Consider the following 20,790-nt stretch of genomic DNA (forward strand, 5'->3'; position numbering starts at 1 on the left):
GAATTTCAATTGTTGAAACATCAGAAAGAACAAGCAACCCACGACCGAACACCCTTAACCGAGGAAAGAACAGGAAGGGGTTGAGGATGGCCAAGAGGAACGGGTGCAAACAAAAAGAAGAACAAAGATTAACAAGGAAAGGTGGGAGATCAACATTTTGGGCCAGAAATCAACAAGATCAGAACATTACGGATAAATCAATCGTCAATTTATCCAAACGAATTTTGACACCCGAGGAAGAATCGGTTTTGAGATTAGACCTATCATTTTGCCCTACGACGGATTGGAATTATGTTAATACACGGATTGACCTGTTTCTATTCATAAGGAAATTAAAACTAATAAAATTGCATGCTACACCAAGACAAGGTGAACAATGGTGGATGATCAGAATGGATACATCGGAAAGACAAACACCAATGAATTTCACAGTGGACAAGATTGAAACCATCTTAAAATTTCACAAATTGGAAACTGACAGTAGTGGTACTAATATCAATGATGGGGATCAACTCTGAAGAATCTAGGTATCTCAGTCAATACACCCTGTAGGAGTGGTTTAAGAGTAAAATACAAATTCAACCCCAATGTTGCACATGATAATATCGAAGCCTTGCACTCAGTCATGATTCACAAACTGATTTGTATAAAGGATAATCTCACAAAAGGCCAAAGGGATTCAATTATCAATCTACTGGGAGATCCCGCGATTATTATAAAACCTTCGGACAAAGGGGGAACATTGTCCTGATGGATGTTGAAAACTACAGGATGGAGGCCATGCAACAGCTTAGTGACTCCAAGTACTATGAGATAATCAATTGGGAGATCTATGATAGAACTGTGATTACATACCATAACCTACTAAGTGAATGGTGGAAGAATGGACTTTTGTATGATGACGAGTACAAATTCTTGAAAAATACCAATCTTAGAATACCATGTTTGTAATTCTTATCGGAGCCGCATAAACATCCCACTAGACCACCTGGGAGGCCTATTGTTTCCTCAAATGGAGGCCTTCTCGAAAATACATCCATCTTTTTAGATCACTATCTGGCCTCTTACGTAACAGACCAAAGATCGTACTGCAAAGATTTTCGTAAAAGAATTCATGACATCAAATGGAAAAAGGCTATCTCATGATTTCCTTAGATGTATCTTCCCTTTATACATGTATAGATCAGCTAAAGGGGGTGAATGCGTGCATGTACTATTTACGAAGACAATGTATTGACAAGTTAAACCACATAATGATGCTCAAACATATGAGGTTGTTTTGTTTACAAGAAAATATCTTCCTGTTTGAAGAAACATTATACAGGCAGAAGTCTGGTACAGCGATGGGCACTTGCTTCACCCCTAGCCTGGCTAATCTTTTTCTGGACTGGTGGGAGGAGCAAGTGGTATGGACTGGAAAAAACTGAAAAAGGTACTGAACAAGCACCTTTATGGCTAAGATATATGGATGATCTTTTCATCATTTGGGATGGTGGAAAGGATCAAGCTCTAGAATTCATTAACTCACTGGACATCAATGATCTACATTTGAGCTTCACACACACTATTAGTGACCTCTCATGCAAATTCCTCGACATAAGAATCACGGTCAAAAACAACAAATTAGTAACTAATTTATTCAGGAAGGACACTGCAAGGAACACCGCCCTACACACATGCAGTCATCATCCTGTCTTCCTTTTAAATAGCATTCCATATGGGGAGCTTCTGCGTGTGCGTAGAAATTGCAGTACAGATGAGGGCTATATTAATGAAGCAAAATATATGAACAGCGCTTCAAACAGCAAGGCTATTCAGAAACGATTCTGACAGAGGCTAGCAAGAAGCTGTTAAATATGAAGCAAACCGAGGTTCTCTTTACCAGCAAAGAAACACAGCAGAAAAAGGACTCTATTGACAATCCTCGCATGATAACCAACTAAAATGCCAGGTCAAATAAATTCAAAGCCATTATGAGGAAGCATTGGAGTCTTATTCAAGCTGATTCAATAATTGGCAAAAAAAATAGGTAACTCCCCAGTAGTGACATATAGACGACCAAAGTCCCTAAAGGACAGATTAATACATAGTTATCAACGATCAGACTAGAATCCATTACATACTGGTTAAAGGTTACAGGTTACAGGTTAGGCAAGGCTTTCACACATGCAATTCCTGCAAAGCCTGTAAATTCACAAGCAGCTAAAAAACCTATGAAACATGTGATGAAAAAATTAGGACAATAAGTAAATGTATCACTTGTACCACAGAATTTGTAGTGTATCTACTAAAATGTCTGAGTGGTTTACGGTACACAGGGAGTACAAAATTACCCTTAAAAACGCATTTTAGTGCACCAAAGGGCCATCACAAACATGGATTTCAGTTACCCAGTTGAGAGACATTTTTACAATTCTCACAACAGTGATAAGAAATTCTCAGATTCTGTGGTATTGATAAAGTGGGAAGTGACAGGGAGAAACAGTTATGTATTCTGGAATCGAAATACATAATCGATCTCAACACAAGGACGCCTTTTGGGCTGAATAGGGAGGAAGAACTGTACATGAACATAGGTGTTTAATGGTCCAATGTTTCATACAATGTCCAGGTACTGAATTCATTGATGGACTAGTGTCCTTTTAACATGATGTCTTCTGAATGAACATGCCATTTGTTTGCTGTTCTCCCCCCTTGTTTTTCTAAATTATTTTCTGTTTCTATTTTCTCAGGGGTAAGGTGCCTCATTCTTAACCCCCTTTTTCTTTTAAACAATTGGGTGCACTTAGACATAGGATCATGAGGTTGGGCGATAGGTATTAAGAAATCATGGGGCACTGGCCCCAGCCCCTACGTGAAGATATAGTTGCTATACCATAATTAATATATCAAACCATTTGGCATAACTGTCCTTTTCACTTTGGACAATTTCGTTGACCACTCACTATAATATGAATGGTCTTATGTCTTATTGCCCACTCATAGATTCATACATATATTTTACATATTTTACACATGTTCCTACATTTTTTCACTTTAATGGGAGAAATGACATATAAAAAAAAAGAAAAAATCAATTTCTTCTTTTTCCAAGCACTATGACCTGCGCAGATATGAAGCACTTGCTGCATAAACATGAATGCATAGCAATACTGATATGTGTTGTCACTGATGAATTAATATGGTATTTATTTTCTCATGCATTGATGTAATCCATGATCTGTTGAATCATAGAATCAATCACTCCATGTATCATGAGCGCCAGTGATTGTATACCACCAAACAATTCTCACGCGCATTGCGTATGTCTTGGCCCCGGGTTACAGAATTGGTCATGTGACCATCAGTGTAATGGCAATGGTAATATAAGGATTTGTGCGCACACATTAATACGTGAGGCATGTGTAGCGGCGGTTGAGGATATTATTAGTGTCCTGCCAAATACAAGAAATTATATGTTGGACCTTGCGGGATCCATCAGATTATTTGTATCTAACTCAATTGGCTATATTTCATTTCTTTGCGATTTGAGTAGTATTGTACTGTTATTGTCAATTTTCTTTTGAATTTAATTTATATGTAGCATAGAAATCACTGCACAAAAATTGCAATCACGTGAACCGCATTTTGTGTGTTGTAGTAATTCTTCTATGTTTATGGTGACATCATCAGCATTTAATGGTGGATCAGGAAGTGCTTGGTCAACTGGACAAAGGCCGTCCTCAAAACCAACATACAAGTCGTGGTAGTGCCCTATCACCTTTAAATACAAAGCTCACACAAAAATAAGCAAAACGAATAGCCTTGCGTGAATTATTCAATACTTAGAGCCTTGAAAGAAGGACTGATGTTACTGAGTTTACACAAGGTAAATATATACAAATATACCTTGCAACACAAGTGTGTAACTTCCACTCTTAACCCCTTCGATGCTTGTGACGGAACCATTCCGTCATCAGTCACGGTTGAGCTGTGCTGATGACGGAATGGTTCCGTCACGACCACACCCAGTTATGGAATGTCCAGCACCGGGGGGAAATCGGGGCAGCACGCAAGGTGTTAATATACAAAGTCAAATATTAAAACATAATAAACATGTGAGCTCTATCTGCTCATGTTACAGTGGGACAATATGCAAGATCAATAGGCATTTGATTCATTACTTCGAATTTTCATTTTCAAGTGTACACATATCAATATATGTTTTTCAAGGAACTCTGCAGGTGGGGAACCCTTATAGAGCTCATATGTTTATAATTAGGTCGAAAAGTGTCAGCTGAATAAAGACTTATCTTGGAAAACTTCTCCAGAGTGCAGGAGTTACTTTTACTGTGGTGTAAGTGTTTTGTTCATAATTTTAGCGCCTTGTGCCCCGCTGCTTTGCACCAACCTTGCGAGGTGGAAGTGCCTGGATGACTAGCAGGTAGTAAGGTATGTGGGAAATATATAATAGAATAGAAGTGACATTTATAGAGTGCATGGCTACCCGTGGGCATCCCAGCGCTAAAAATGAAAGAAGCTTCTGAGATCTATCTAGGGAAGAGCCAGGTTTTCAACAACTTGCGAAAGGTCATATGGTTAGTTTCTTTCCGCAGCTGAAGAGGAAGAGAGTTCCAAAGCTTGGCGGCATTATAGGAGAAAAGCTGACCTTCGCTTCTGGCTCCTTTAATCCTTGGGACAAAGGCCAGGTGAAGTTCATCTGATCCTAAAGGCCTATTGGGACAATATAATTTGCCTAAAGGAGAGATGATCTTGGATCCCTTCCCTCCAAGCAATTTATGAGTAATACAGAGAGATATAATGTGGACTCTCTCCCGAATGGGCAGCCAATGTAAAGCTTTCAAGGCAGGTTTGGCTGACTGTCGATAGGGTGTTCTTGCTGCGCAGTTCTGAATCATTTGATGCTTGGAAAGTACTGCCTCAGGAGCACCCAAATAGAGAGCATTATTGAAGTCCAAGCGAGATCGAATAAGTGCTTGCACTACAGTGTTCCTGGCTTGTAGAGGAAGTACTTTGCGTAGCATTCTGAGCATGCCAAAGCAGGCAGTGACTACCTTTCTGGCTTGGACTTTAAGTGTGAGATATGAGTAGAGCCAGATCCCCAAACTCTTTATATTTGATTTGGGAACGGGTGCTGATCCCATTATGGTCGGCCACATCTCAATTGGTCTGAATAGTGATGGGTTACCAAGACTCATAAGCTCTGTCTTATCCCCGTTCAATTTAAGATAGGAAAAGTTCATCCATTTAGCCACTTCTTCAAGGCAAGTATGGAGGCGGGTGTGGATGAGTCAGGATGGTTGAGTGAAACCACTAGTTGAGTATCATCAGCGTATGTTACGATGTTCACTCCATAAGGCTGTATGATCTCTGCCAGTGGTGTCATATAGGTGTTAAAAAGCGTTGGGCTTAAAGAAGAGCCCTGTGGGCTTAAGGAAGAGCCCTGTGGGACTCCACACAAAAGGGGCCAGGGCTTAGAGGTGGTTTCGCCCTCAAATACCTGAAAGGATCGCCCCTCCAGGAATGACCTCAGCCAAGCTAACGCTGTTCCAGACACACCCAAGTTTCTGAGACGGTCAATCAAGATATGGTCCAGAAGGATCACAACAGATGATCCTACAGAGTCGAGAATTTTCCTTGATTCTTCTAAGACAGCTAAGAGCGCTGTCTCTGCGTCGTGACCAGGACAAAATCCTGTTTGGGTTGGGTGGAGGAGATGGTTGGATTCTAAATAGGCAGAGAGTGTAATATTTACATATTTCTCTAGGATTTTGCTAATTCCCGGGAGGAGGGAAATCGGACGATAGTTGGCCAAACAGTCATGGTCTAAATTAGGTTGCTTCAAAGGAGCTCTCGCCATGGCTTTTTTCCAGGAGGGGGGACCACTCCGGATGAGATGGAAGAATTGACCAAGTCTAGAATGACCGGGCCAACTGTCTCTGTTGCTTGTTTAAGAATCCTAAGTGGGGCGGGGTCATTAGGGGAACCGCTTTTTACTCTACCGGCGGTCGCTAACAGACAGTTAGAGGCCATTATAGGAAAGGCTGTTAGACACGTTTCCTTATCCTCTGTATAAGACTTGTCATAGCAGATACGATTAAGGTCTTCAGTGGGAGAGAAGGATCCATAGATATTCTTGATTTTATTGTGGAAAAATTCCGCCATTTCATTGCCACCTAGGTCTGAGATGGCAGGAGGATCAGGGAGAGAGGGAACGTTTGTTAATTTTTTGACAATTTGAAAGGTTTCACGGGAGGCATTAGCAGAAGAAGCTAGGTTCTTCTCATAATAGATAGTTTGAGTATTTCTAATTTTCTAATTTCAGTTTTATATGTTTTGATAGTGTTCTTATAGTCATGCTTCTTGTCTGGGGAAAAAATCCTTCTCCAACCTCTCTCTGTCCTTTTACACATTCAATTCAGTTCACGGATCATTGGGGTATAACAAGCAGCTGTACTGGGTCCTTTATGCAGCCTAATAGTTGTTTTGGGAAGGACAGAATCTAAAGAATTATTGATCCAATTGCCAAATTTCTCATTGGCCACTTTTGGATCAGGGTCAAAAGCAGGCGTGGATCTATCCAAAGTTGATAACCAAGTATCTAGGGGAAGTTTAGACCAACATCGGGACTTAGTTTGTACTAGTCGAGTTGGGGGAGTAGTTTGAGTGGGAGACCAAGAAAAGGGAATGAGGGAGTGATCCGACCAAGGCCCATGACAGGATAGCTACTCAGTCCTGAGAAAATAGGGTCTAGTAGATGTCCTTTTAGATGTGTTGCTGACGGTACTTTCTGAGTTAGCTGTAAAGCTGCGAGATCTGAGATCATTTCAGTTGCATGTTTGGAGCTTGTATCATCAAAATGAATATTAAAATCTCCAAGGATGAGAAAATTAGCAGTGGAACTTGCTAATTTGGAGACCAAATCTATAAGTGAGTTACCGAATTGGCCTATGGGTCCTGGGGGACAATAGATCAAGATCCCTGAGAGGGTTAATGTGGATGTGAATCCGATTGAAAAGTGAAAGTTTTCACAGTTTAGAAGGGGGCTCCCCAGGATTCTGCAAATGAGATGATTCTTGAAAATAATGGCGATTCCGCCCCCTTTACCATTAGTTCGGTCTAACCTCTGTATTATATAGCCAGGAGGAAGAGCTTGAACTATATCGGAATCAGCTGCTGTATTTAGCCAGGTTTCTGTAAGGAACAAAGCATCCGGGCTTTTCTCCATAAGAAGTAATGATATTTCCTCAGCATGTTTTGGTAGGGAACGACAGTTTGATAGAAATAACTTAAAAACTTGGTGCGGCTTAGCTCCAGATAGGTTAGTAGAGCTAAAATCCTGCAAATTATAGTGACTGTACTAGAGGTACCTGGTGGGCTAGTTGGCCCCCAGGGACCCTCAGTATTCAAGAGGAATTAATTCCCCAACTTACAACACGTCAGGGGGCGCGTTTGGGGAGTGCTGCAGGGAAAGGGCGGGGCCTAGCCGTGATGCCGGCTTTTAAAAAAAAAAAATTAAGAAGGGGGGCTGTGTGGCTCCCATTCTCTTTCCTTTTTTTGGGCCCTGGGGACCCCATCCTCCAGGGCCTGACCCCTTTTAAAAAAAAAATGTAAACGGGAAGGGGGCCGCGTGTTTCCCCTCCTGTGGCCAATTCCAGCTCCGGGGACCCCACCCCCCGGGGCATAGCCACATATTTTTTTTTTAAGGAGGGGGGCTGCGTGGTCCTTCTCCTGGCCCTGGGGACCCCATCCCCGGGTCGACCTTTATTTATTAATTATTTAATTTGGGGGTTTCTCAGCAACTACTGAACGGATTTACACCATTTAAAAAAAAGGTCGCTTTCTGAACCAAGCACTATCTTTTTGCCAAATTTGGGGTAAATCCGTTCAGCAGTTTCGGATGTAGCTTTACTCAAAGTTTCCTATGGGAAATTGATTTTTTTACTCTTATTTTTTGAATTTCTCAACAACTACTGAATGGATTTACAACATTTTTTTTAAAAAGTTGCTTTCTGAACCAAGCACTCCCTTTTTGCAGTTCGGGCTGTAGCCTGTCTCAAAATGTCCTATGGAAATTACCATAGGGAAAACGCGTTTTGGGATCAACCCTTTTTTCTCAGCACCCGCTTGACGAATCACCCCCAAACTTTCAGGATAGGCGCTGACCTGGATAGACTTTTTTGGGGAGAATTTTGCGAAGATCTGACAAACAACGCCAAAATTAGCGAATCAAAAAATGCTTTTCCTATGGAAACTAAGTTCTAACAATAACTACCTACTGGCGACCGCCAGTAGGTAATACACATGCAAACATACATACATATATATTTTTTCCTACTGTAGTTACATCCTAAAGACCTACCAGGATAGGCTGACAAAGCTCTCTGAAAGCCTATCAGTGCAGCACTGCTTGTCTGCTTTGACTGAAAGCTGAAAGGACAACTCAAGGAAGGGGAAGGAAGGCAGGGAAGGTGGTGGGGTTCATTTACGGATGGCAGATAAGGTATGATTTTTTCACATGTAGGCCAGGGATGAAAGACCATGTTCTGTATGCCGATCTTATCACTCCTCTGCCCCTGCGTAGCCACTAAAAGCAGTAGAAGATGATTTTGGGGGCCACACATAACATTAAATTATAGATGGGTGATATCATAGAGTACTCGCACTTCACTTTTGTTGTCTATTTGATATCACTCAGAACCCCTTGGTGGAAAACATGCCCATAATGCTCTAGAAAATAAATATCTCTCTGTGTCTGTCTGTCTGTCTGTCTGTCTGTCTGTCTGTCTGTCTGTCTGTCTGTCTGTCTGTCTGTCTGTCTGTCTGTCTGTCTGTCTGTCTGTCTGTCTGTCTGTCTGTCTGTCTGTCTGTCTGTCTGTCTGTCTGTCTGTCTGTCTGTCTCTCTCTCTCTCTCTCTCTCTCTCTCTCTCTCTCTCTCTCTCTCTCTCTCTCTCTCTCTCTCTCTCTCTCTCTCTCTCTCTCTCTCTCTCTCTCTCTCTCTCTCTCTCTCTCTCTCTCTCTCTCTCTCTCTCTCTCTCTATATATATATATATATATATATATATATATATATATATATATATATATATTGTATTAGATGACTGTCACAAAACAGGTTAAAGTTGTCTGTATGTCAGACTTAATGAAAGGTTTTTAGATAAACTCATTTCTAGCACACAGAGAATTACTTCCAGATGAAAAACGGGTGCTTGAACAAATGGGACAGCAAGTTGTGTACAGTAAATAAATAACGCTCCTGGTCTCTTTCATTAGATCAGAATGTGACAGATGGCCTAGAAGAAGTGGCTTATATTTCCTCTGCAGCAAGGGGACAGCATTTAGTTCACTTTTCATTTTCCGAGAAGAAAACTATGGTCAGATGTTCTCATAAGCCTCGGCGATTTTCTGCCAGAAAGAGAATGGCAAAACAGATGCCCAGCAGACAAGGGCACAGCGCTGAGCGTAACAAAGTTAACACAGCTGAACTACTATTTTCACAGATGGTGCCATTTTGTTAATATCAAACATGTTCAGCTGGCCTTGATGGCATTAGGTTCATGACAAATGAATGCCTCTCAGCAGCAAAGGCTGGACAAATCTACAGCAGGCCAGAAAGCCTTATTTTGAAAATTAAAAAAAAATGCTGTATATCTGGTAATCACCACAATCGTCAAACCTGTGTTTTGCAGCGAGAATAGAGGATGGCAGTCCCTGTGCACTGATCGAATAGGTTTATGTATATTGTATAAACTCTAAAAGACTTTGTACAATTAAGTGTGCTTGGGTGCGGGACTTGCAATCCTATAAAACTGACTCCTGTCAGAACAACCACTAATCGATTGCTAAAACACGATTATAGAAGACAAGAGCCTCTGGAATTATGTAGAGGAGAGGAACAAATAATGTGGCAATGTTTTTGTTGTTGTTTTTTTTCAAAGTTTTATAGAGGAACTTGACCCGAGTGTACCAGGTATCAGAGTGCTTTACACTAGCACCAGTTGCGTTACATGAGAACAGATTAATTTTTGTTAGGCACGGGAGATTGAGGCCAGATGTAGGTAGCCCAACACCGGTCGGAAAGGCCAAAATTCGGTCATTTTGGCCCGTTACCGACCGGTATTGTGAAATTGAGTTGGTGGAGCCCAAAAAAGACCGATTCGATAAATACGAATTGGTAAATTCCGAATCGGAATTTACCGAATCGGAATTTACCGATTCGGTATTTACTGATTCGGAAAATACCGAATTCATATTTACCGAATCGGAAAATAAGAAATGGTAAAAAATGTGAATCGAGATGTAGGAAATTCCTAAAATACCGAATTTCGTGAAATTATGTAATTAAGAGTCGGTAATTACCATGAAGTGAAAGCAGGTGGTAACCAGGTGAAGGCTATAAAAAAAGGCCCCAAAATGCAACAGTGCGACCAGAATGGCGGCATTCTACGTGATAGCAAGGCGGCTACAGCTACAGGCAGCAGGAGAGAGGATATGGAGATGAGAGGAGCAAGTCTACAGACAGCGGATCATGCTCTTTCAACTTACAGAGGCATAGATCTTGCAAAGGTAAAGGCTACACCCCACACCATCCTGGACTTGATTAGGGACCTGCACCCACTCCTGGAGCACCCAAAACCAAGGGCGCACGCCATCCCACCCCATGTGCAGCCTACACCTGCTTGCATCTGGGAGTTATCAGGGGATGATAGCTGCGGTAGGTGGGGTGTCCCAGAGCTGCCCGTCCTGTTTGTTCTGGAAGCTACTGGAGGACATGATGCAGAGAATGCATCATTACATCACCTTCCCAGACATACATGCGGAACTGCTCATGACCAAGACTGACTTCTACCAACTGGCACAGTTCCCTCACGTCATAGGCTGTATTGATGGGCCACACATTCCAATCTGCTCTCCTGCAGCCTCAGAATACATCTACAGGAACAGAAAGTCAACCCACTCAATAAATGTGCAGGTGATATGCAACGCTGGCAACATAATTACTGACATTGTGGCCAAATTCCCTGGGTGCACCCCCGACTCCTACATATTCCAGAACAGTGGGATCTACACACGCCTTGCTGCTGGAGAATTTGGGGAAGGATACCTGCTAGGTAAATCACTGTGACACATCCTGATAGATACTGCAGCAGAATGTATTTTCAGTATGTAACTAATGGCACTCTCGTTTCCAGCTAGGCGATAGCGCTTATGCTGTGCGGTCCTTTGTCCTCACCCCCTACCAGAATCCATCTACCCGGAGTGAGAGACGTTACAACGTGGCACACAGATCAACACGCAACGTTGTGGAGCACACCTTTGGACTATTGAAAAGCAGGTTGCGCTGCCTCCATAAAAACAGAGGTGCAAGGCAGTACACACCCATCATCTGCTGTAAAATCATTGCAACCTGTGCTATGCTGAACAACCTTGCCACAAAAAGAGGTACAGAAGTTGAAATAACTCATCATGAGGACATTGATGATGGCCTTGAACAGCCAGAGCCCTACGCAGCAGGAGCAGCGCCAGCAACAGATGGGAAACTGAGACGGGCAGAGATCACACGCAACTATTTTTAAGTAAGTAAGGAGACACAGCCAGGCATTGCATGTGCCTGACGTAGTTTAATAACTGCACACTACCCCACTCTGCAAATGGCACACCATGCCAGTCAAATTTGCTACAACCTTAATTGTAAGTCACGGGTTACTTCACCCAAATAATGTTAATGAAGGTGTGGACAGCATCACTGTATGCGCCCACGCACTACAGTGCTTGATGTCTGCAGCTAGCTTTCAACACTGGCTGGTGATTCTGGTCCCGCAAAATGGCGCCTGCTGCTCCTCCGGAGTTCAGGTACAGGTGTAGTATTGCTGCTCCTACCAGTATTCTCTTCACTCTCACCCACACCTAGAGCACCAGTGTTTGCTGATTGTGTGGTCAGCAGCAGTTCCAATGCAGATGTCACCTTCCCCATCGCCCTGGTGACATCAGTGCAGCAGTGCATGAGCCCCTCCTGCATTGACACAGAGCGCCTACATAGCAGGGAATTGGCCGTTGCTAGACGGTTCACCGCCTTGGTGTGCTGCTGCATGTAATGCCTCTCCCTGCGCCTTCTTGCCCGGTCCTCATCAAGTTTGTTGCAGAGTGCCATCACGTACTGGGACATGTCCCGCATTCCCTCTGCCATTTCGCTCATGCTCTCCGCCATGGAGCTGATGCCCCGGTCTATGTTACCCATGTTTTGATTCAAGTGCTGCATCTGTCTTTGCACTGATAGTATGGCCTTTCCCTGCAGGCGCTGCACTTTGACCATGGAGGCCTCCAGCCTGTAGAAGACCCCCTCACCCTGCCGACTTGTGCTGCTCTCCCGGACCCTACGGCGTCTTGCACCTGTGTGCACACCCTTGCAGGTGGACTCCAGGCCAGCACAGGTGGACTCCAGTGGAGCAGTTGTGGTGTCACCCTCCCTTTCGTCGTCAGAGGACGTCTCCATGACATTAAGAGTGGGTACAGCATGCCTCCTGGGCCTTACCACTACTGATGAATTTGAGGCTGGTGAGGCTGACTGTGCTTGGGAATCCTGCTGTGGAGATTTATGCAGCAGTGGTGATGTTGGCTGTGCTATTGAGGCTTGCTCTGGTGGTGAAGCTGCCTGTGGTGTTGGCGCGGATGGTTGTTCAGTGCTGGGGCCTGGACTCGTGCGGGCATCCTCACTCCTTCCCTTACGGGGTGCCCTTCCCACCTTCTCCTGCGCTGTCCTGCGCAATGACTCTCCTGTGAACAGATATGGACAATAGCTCAGTGGTGCTGCAAACCTGTATTTCACTATTAAATTACAATCCTGTCACACTATCTCAATGTTCTCAACTGCTTCTTGATTATGTGTGTGGCATGCCTTGTTATTTTGTGTAATGACTGACATTATGGGTGTTTCAATGACTACCTCTCCCATGATGCATTGCTGGTGTGTCCCAAAACCTGTACTGGAGTGTGAGTCACACAGCCACATTGGGGAAGAAGGATGGGGGGGGGGGGGGGGGGAATTGCTGGGCATGCTCCTTACCTTGTTTTGTTGCAGCTCTGTCTGAGCTGTCAGCATCCCAGATCCCAAATACACTCTTGGGTCCAGGGTGGACTCCACCAGCAGTTCCAGGTCTGTGAGGGCAGTGCCCTGCTCCTTCCTCCCCCAGTGGCACTGGCCTCTTTCTTCTGTGCTGCCAGCTTCTTTTTGGTAATGATCCTGAGATCATACCAGCTTTTCTTTAAATCATCTATTTTGCGTGGGCTCACCCGTATGGCGTTCACCTTCGCCTGGATTTCCAGCCAGGTCTTCCGTTTCACAGCCTCTGCTACCTGCAGGGACTGTTTCCCAAAAAGCTGGGTGTGGTTTTTGGTCACCTCCTCCACGAGCACCTGAAGCTCACTTGTGCTGAATTTCAATTTTCTTTTTCTGTCTGCTCCTTCCCTCTGTGACTCCTGGGATGCCATCCTGCAGTTCTGCTCAGCTCAGTGCAGCCAGTAGCTCAGTTGCTCACAGCTCTCCAGAATGTTCTGATTGTCTGCACCTGCATGGGTGTGGCCACTTCCTGGTAGTGGGGTGAGGTTGAAGCACAGGATTGGTTGGTTCCTCAGATGCTTGGTTGTGGGGTGGAGTGAATGCACATGATTGGTTGATTCCTCAATTGCTTGTATTTTGAATCTCCGATTTGATATTTACCGATTCGGTAAATAGCAAATCGGTTAAATTTACCGATTCGGTAAAATTTACCGATTAGAAAAAATGTACTGCATTTTTCCGATTCGGTAATTTTTACCGACTTTTTCCCTACATCTCACTTACCGATTCCGAAATACCGAATCGGTAAAGTTCGGTATTTAGGAGTCGGTAAATTGAATTTACCTACATCTGGCCTTAAGTGATTTGCCCAGTATGTTGAGTGTCCTTGCAGAGACTCGAACCCAGTTCCCTTGCTTCGAGGTCTACCGCCCTAACCATGAGGCCAACTCCTTTCCCGGAAACTTGACCAAATTATGTGGCAAGAACACGCAAATTATGCGGCATATTGTGCCACTTTATGTGATAGCATTACGTCATTATTTTGTAATGTTTATACATGGAAACACTGTCTTGGTACATATTCCAACTTAACAACCAAAATCAATAAGCAACAGAAAGATGGCCAATAAACCATTGCGAAGGGCCTCATACTATGCAGAAAATACATGTCGCCAATGTTTTTGATCCATTTTAGCTAAAAACGTTTTTTGTTAAGATCTGCAAGAATATTCAACAGATGACTGGTTATTGGGCAAATGCGGTACATCCATTATTATGCAAAAAACACCACAGCTGCAGAATGACATCATTCTATTTAGTGACCCTGGCGAAGACATATCCCTTAATCAAATGCTTAAAATATACTAAAACGCACCCATTAAAGCAGTTTTGCTACATGGCAACCTTTTTGTGAACCTTACCATTAGCATCATGGGAGTATTCCACGCCTGATACAGTGCACCTCCGGAAAACCATCTTATTTTCAGTGAGGGTCCCTGTTTTGTCAGAGAAAATGTATTGTATCTGTCCAAGGTCCTCTGTGATGTTAAGGGCGCGGCACTGCAGCTGGGAATCAGTCTCTTCCTCATACAAGTCTTTATCTTGATGGATGAGGAACACTTGGCAAATTTTAACAATTTCAATCGACACATACAGTGACACTGGAATGAGCACCTAGAACACAAAACAAACAGTAATCAACACAATGATCGGTATTTTCTCATTAATGCTGCAAATTCTTAGTGATTTAGGGACAGAAAATCAGTTCGTTTCCCAGATAATGATACTTTGATACCTTGTAAGAACAAACTTAAGCTACGCTGTATTTATTCATGTGTTAGATCTATTTTAATTGGGTTTTATTGCACTCTGATTTTCATGCATCGTTTGTGTTAATCACACCTGCTTTTCAGCTTCTGGAAGTGTTCAATGACTTGACAAAACTATTCCACAAAGAATAAATTAAATTGTTTAACTTTTTTCTTATGAGGCTCAAAGGACGACACAATTGTCCTTTAGCCTGGAAACTCTTTGCAATAGCCATCACACTAACCAATTTCAAAATCTTAGAAGCAGTTCCTCATTTCCTAAGCAACAACCTATAAAAGTACCAATGATAAGAGTAGTATTGTCGTAACCCTTTACTAGAAGAGGCCCCATGCTGTGGTAAATAGACTGCTGTGGTGCCCAACAACCACGCGGGGCATGGCATTGAGAGTTGCTTCCGGCTGTAGGATTTAACACAGTTGGAAAGCGGATGCAGTTGCTAAGACCAACAATGGAAGATGCCCAATTGTCAACTGATGGACTGTTCCCAACTGATGGACTGTTCCATTGGAAACGCGGGGGTAGGTTGCTGGCAAACTGTTCAGTAGATCAGTGGCTAACGCTTTGCAATCCTGTACCCGCTTCGACAAATGTGTCGCTGCTTGCGCCTTTCGAACAGTAATAGAGCTGTTGCTACTCTGATTCAGCGCCACTGAAAATTCTTGAGGACGTTTCTCTCCCTAGACTTGAATGGGTGATCTTTGCATATGTATTTTAAAGCCCTCGTGTTTTTTTTTTTTTAAATCAGCCGCTTCCATGAGTAAGCTGGCAAAGAAACAAGGAGCAGAACAAAAAATCCGTGCACATACAGTTTTCTCTGACCACGGGATGGCGGTCTTTTCTATCTGTAACCGTGCTGCACCAGTGAAGCAGTTTAAAAAATAGATTTTAGTGTTTATTGTAGCGTTTATGCCATAAAGGCAAAGAATGCTGTGTGCTCAATCAGAGTTAAGTAAGCAACGGGCATGATTCACTCTGTCATTTAGCAACATACTACTGCTGCAGAAAAAAAAATACAAATACTTATGCAATTTTGAGTTTGGTATCGGCCAAGTGTTAACCAAATAAGGCTGATTAGATGTGATTTAAGATTGTGGAGAAGAAAAATAACCACATTCTCGCGGAGTTTTAACTCCTCTACAGCTGTAAAAACATCAAGTGTTTGAAGTCAGGCAACCGCTTGACAACCCTCACCAAAATGGAAGATCTTCAAATAGTGTGATTCAGGTGGTTACTGCGGTATTCATTTACTATTAAAATGTAGTATTCATTTAGTAAGCATGAAGGCTAAGTAGTATGCCCACGAGCCGAAATATGCTAATGAGGGAATACTAGTTCTACTCAACTACCCTTCAAATACATGATGAACACTTCAATTGATTGCTAAAAGAAGACTAGTAGTATTCTAGAAGAATAATATCTGAAGCTTAGTAGTATTCTGTTAGGGTTTATTTGCAGCTCTTGTGCTATTTCAAGAGCAAAATGAAGGCTAGTCTCATTGCTTGTGACCACTGTTTGAAGACTAGTGGTATTCTTTCTGAATACTAACTGAATACTAACTGAATACTAACTGAATACTAACTGAATACTAACTGAATACTAACTGAATACTAACTGAATACTAACTGAATACTAACTGAATACTAACTGAATACTAACTGAATACTATTGCTGGGGAGATGGGGGGGTCGCGGGGAGATGGGGGGGTCGCGGGGAGATGGGGGGGTCGCGGGGAGATGGGGGGGTCGCGGGGAGATGGGGGGGTCGCGGGGAGATGGGGGGGTCGCGGGGAGATGGGGGGGTCGCGGGGAGATGGGGGGGTCGCGGGGAGATGGGGGGGTCGCGGGGAGATGGGGGGTCGCGGGGAGATGGGGGGTCGCGGGGAGATGGGGGGTCGCGGGGAGATGGGGGGTCGCGGGGAGATGGGGGGTCGCGGGGAGATGGGGGGTCGCGGGGAGATGGGGGGTCGCGGGGAGATGGGGGGTCGCGGGGAGATGGGGGGTCGCGGGGAGATGGGGGGTCGCGGGGAGATGGGGGGTCGCGGGGAGAGTCGCGGGGAGATGGGGGGTCGCGGGGGCTTGGACAGTGTATGCAGAGTACTTTGGATGTGAAGGGTTAAGAACAGATGTGAAGGGTGGATAAACAATGGATACAGAGGAAAATGTGCACATGAAGTGTGGAGGGCACACCTGGATTCTGAAGATTGGATATGGAAGAGGGCCAAAGTGTATGGAGAGCACATTTAAAGAGTGAGACTGATGACCTGTGTCGAAAGTGTGGTGAGGGGTTTGGAGAGTGGATGTGGAATGCAGAGAGAGGATGAGACCATAGAGTGCAGATGTACATAGGTGCAGAGTCAGTTGCATTTCGATTGCAGATGTGGTGAAGTGGTGTGAAGAATGGGGATGGAATCTTGAGGTTGGAGAGCAAATGCAATTAGTTGAAACCCCAAGCGGAGGTTGGAGAGGGCATGTACAGTTTAGAGATAGAGGATGCGGAGGGCAGAGAGTGTATGTCCAATGTGAAAAGCAAATGTGGTGGGACAGGAAGCAGATGTGAAGGGTAGGGAGACAGATGCGAAGGGTGGTGAGCAGAGTAGTTTGATGGCAAGTGCATTTGAAGTACAAATCAATCAGTTGGATAGCACATACGGAGGGTGGAGATCAGGATGGTGTGCAAAGCCCATGAAGAGGGCAGGGGTGGATGGCAGAAAGCAGCTGGTCACTGAGAGGAGATGTGTTGCAAGGAAAGAGAATAGAGAGGATGTAAAGTGTGGATGTGACTGCCATACTTAAAATGGCAAGAGAATGGATGCAGAGGATTTAGAATGGGTGTGTATTGTGTAGAACAGAAGTGGAGGGTAAATACAAAGGGTGCACATCCGGATTGGAAAGTAGTGCACATTAGTGGACAGTGCACATAGCTGGAGAGGGTGATGTATTTGGAGTGCAGATGATGGAATGAGAATGGACAGGAGGTAGAGCAAATGTATAGTTTTGGAATATATATGGAGTGGATGCAGAGCATAGTGGGTGGATGTGGGCCATGGAGTACGGGTGCTCATAGTAGAAAGTAGATGTCGTATCTGCACAGTAGATGTAATGAAGTCGTATTGAAAATGCATTTGGAGTAAGTGTGGACCACAGCGAGTAGGGAGCGGTATAGGCTGGATATTGTATGTGCAGTATAGAGCACATGTGGGGAGTTGCTGTACAAGGCAGAGAGCATGTGGAGGGTGGATAACTAGTATGGGTGGTGTAAGGCATATCTTGAGGAGAGGGAGAATGCACCTGGAGGGTTTGGAACAGATATAGTGTGGAAAGGAAGGCAAGGTGGCGACAGCAAATGGAGATTTGAGAGAAAAGGTACAGGATAAAGTGAAGATGAACAGACTGTAGACTACAAGCGGAGAATGTAAAACATGTAAAGTGTAAAGATGTCTGGGGTGGACAGTGATATGCAGGGTAGAGAGTGGATGTGAAGGGGATCGTGGACAGTAAACACGAGGAGCGCATGTGGACGTTGGAGAGAATGCATGTAGAAAGTTTATGTGGAAAGATGTCAGCTAATGTGGAGGACAGAGCACACATTGGTAAATGGATTATCAGGTTGTAGAGCATGCATAGACAACAGATGTGGAGGGTTGAGAACGCAGTGGGATAGTGGTTAATCTGTATGCAGGGTGGACAGCAAAAGCACAATCAGTGGAGTAAATTTGACAGTGGAGAGCAGATGCAACGGATAGAGTGAGAATACGAAAGCCCCTTTACTACATTCACCTTTCTGCTCTAAATGGAAGCAGACATGGTGCGGGTGTGCCTACTGTGTCAGCAAATTATCCTAAAGCAAATTCACCATATTTCCGTTGGACCCGTCAGGATCCGGCTCAATAATAGCTGCTGGATCTGGCTGGATGCCCCTCATATGCAGCACTGACCCCATGTGCTAATTTAAGACACTGTGCATGATTTAGAGTTTTGTGGACTAGTACTTCATCACACACATGAAGGACTTCTGGCTGCCTTATTACAATTGCATTAGGCTATAATCCACTTGTAATAAGGCATATCGGATGTCTGTCACTTTTGCGATAGAGTACCCGTCCACCAAACTCTAAATAAGGTCCAGTCTTTGCTCATTGCCCTTGTAAATTAGAGATTCTAATCTTGGCAGGGCTGATGTAATCTTTCAAGCTCCTGAGGTTGATTGTTTTAGAATGGTAACCCAAACCTCAGCTGTTTTTAGCGACTTGAGTCGATTCAGTATGTTGTCAGCGCTACCTGGCTAACAGAAAAGAATATGACAATACCTCTTAGAATTGCAAATAAGAAAACCTGCATTAAAATAGTAATTTATCAGTCCCCAAAAGCAGGACAGTTCTTCATAAAAGAAGGGCGATGGCGAATTAGGACATTATAAAACAATGCTTGAGGTTCGAGTTGCTGTTTCCCTTTTCTTTTGCAGAATAGAAGTCAATGCATTTTTCTAGATTTCAAAGTGCAAAGTTATACATCTAGCTAAGGAGCAGGTTGAGTTTACAGGATGGAAAAATCAAGCCGGGTGTTCTTGTGGAGATGGCCATAGCTGCCAAAGTTTCAGATTGCTTATGTGTGACATTTTCATAATTTCCGTGTAAATATGAGTGACATTCAACGACTATGAGTATTTTGTGAGCAAAATCAAGCTATGAAGATGAGGGAAATATATAAATATGATAAATTACACCCATTTGAGCAGTGAGTAGGCTAAGAAGCCCTCCTTGTACCTCCTATAAGTCCTACACAGAGGGATTCCTGAGAGCTGGTTGAAGGCCCATCCACCTTTCTCCACCACTCTGCAAACGCCATTACTGCTTAAAAAACTATAGACATTCGTTGAAAAAAAGAAAGGTTACAGGGGCATTATAGCTAGGAAACGGAGATTGAAATTTTTTTAGTAGTTCAATGAAAAAACCAAAGGTCACAGGGACGTTTTAGCTAGGCTCAGGTTTCACTTGAACAAAACCCATGAAATTCAGCTGTTATAGTTACGACATTACAACACTCTACTCCATCCATGACACTCCACAACACTCTACACCACTCCATTATATGCCACTCTACTAAACTCAACACCACTCAACTCTACGCTGCTCCATTCCACTCTATGTCACTCCATAAGACTCCACTCTGTTCTACTTTATGACACTCCACTCTCCTTTCCTTTACCCCACTAACTTTTAGCCATTCTGAACAGTAACCACGCTGGTGTACAACGTGGCTAATCAATAAACAAGGGGACCCCTAAGAATGAGGGAGGGTGGAGCAGGGAGATTGCCAACATACAACCAAAACACCGGATCACCCTCCCAGCGGATTTGTAGAGGCCCAAGAACCAGGGTCCTAGTATATAGACAACACGGGCTGACTCCCACACAAGCACAAAAATCACTTCTTTTATACAAAATATATATTTCTTTTTATTCTCATCAAAACAAAACAAAGCATTGATATAAATACAATATACAAAATCATCTATGGATGTATAGATGTTTGTCCCACACGTAAAACAATCATACATCTCAGACATACATAGACTCAGTAATATACACATTCATTCCTCAATGCATACAATGTCCTATAATGCAAAAAAAAAAAAAAAACACTCTTGGTAGTAGAACTGCCATTTCAGTCCAGAATGGAAAATTCTCGTGTAACCTCCAGGTGATATGAGGGAACCAGATCCAGACACAGGAGGGTGAAAACGGGCGTTTCGGTGTAGCGCCCTTACAGGGGCGGCACCTTTATCAGAGCAGGAGTAGATACGTTGTGTGGGGACACACACATTCACACCTAAAATTTCAAAAGAATAAGTCAATATATAGTTCAATAGCCTAGTGACACAGTTTTCAAGGATAAACATTCCTT

At 43.5% G+C, this 20,790-nt stretch overlaps 1 protein-coding gene across 1 annotated transcript in view; it reads right to left on the minus strand.

Moving 5' to 3' along the window:
* The window catches only part of ATP10A (ATPase phospholipid transporting 10A (putative)), an 895,063-nt gene that overhangs the window by 186,953 nt on the left and 687,320 nt on the right, over window positions 1–20,790 (minus strand). The window contains exon 7 of the mRNA XM_086934179.1: window positions 14,479–14,731. Within this exon, the coding sequence (XP_086790305.1) occupies window positions 14,479–14,731 (253 nt within the window). The remainder of the gene's footprint in view (window positions 1–14,478; window positions 14,732–20,790) is intronic.

The sequence above is a fragment of the Lissotriton vulgaris genome, chromosome 8 (assembly GCF_964263255.1).
Source record: "Lissotriton vulgaris chromosome 8, aLisVul1.2, whole genome shotgun sequence".
In the NCBI taxonomy this organism is placed as follows: Eukaryota; Metazoa; Chordata; class Amphibia; order Caudata; family Salamandridae; genus Lissotriton; species Lissotriton vulgaris.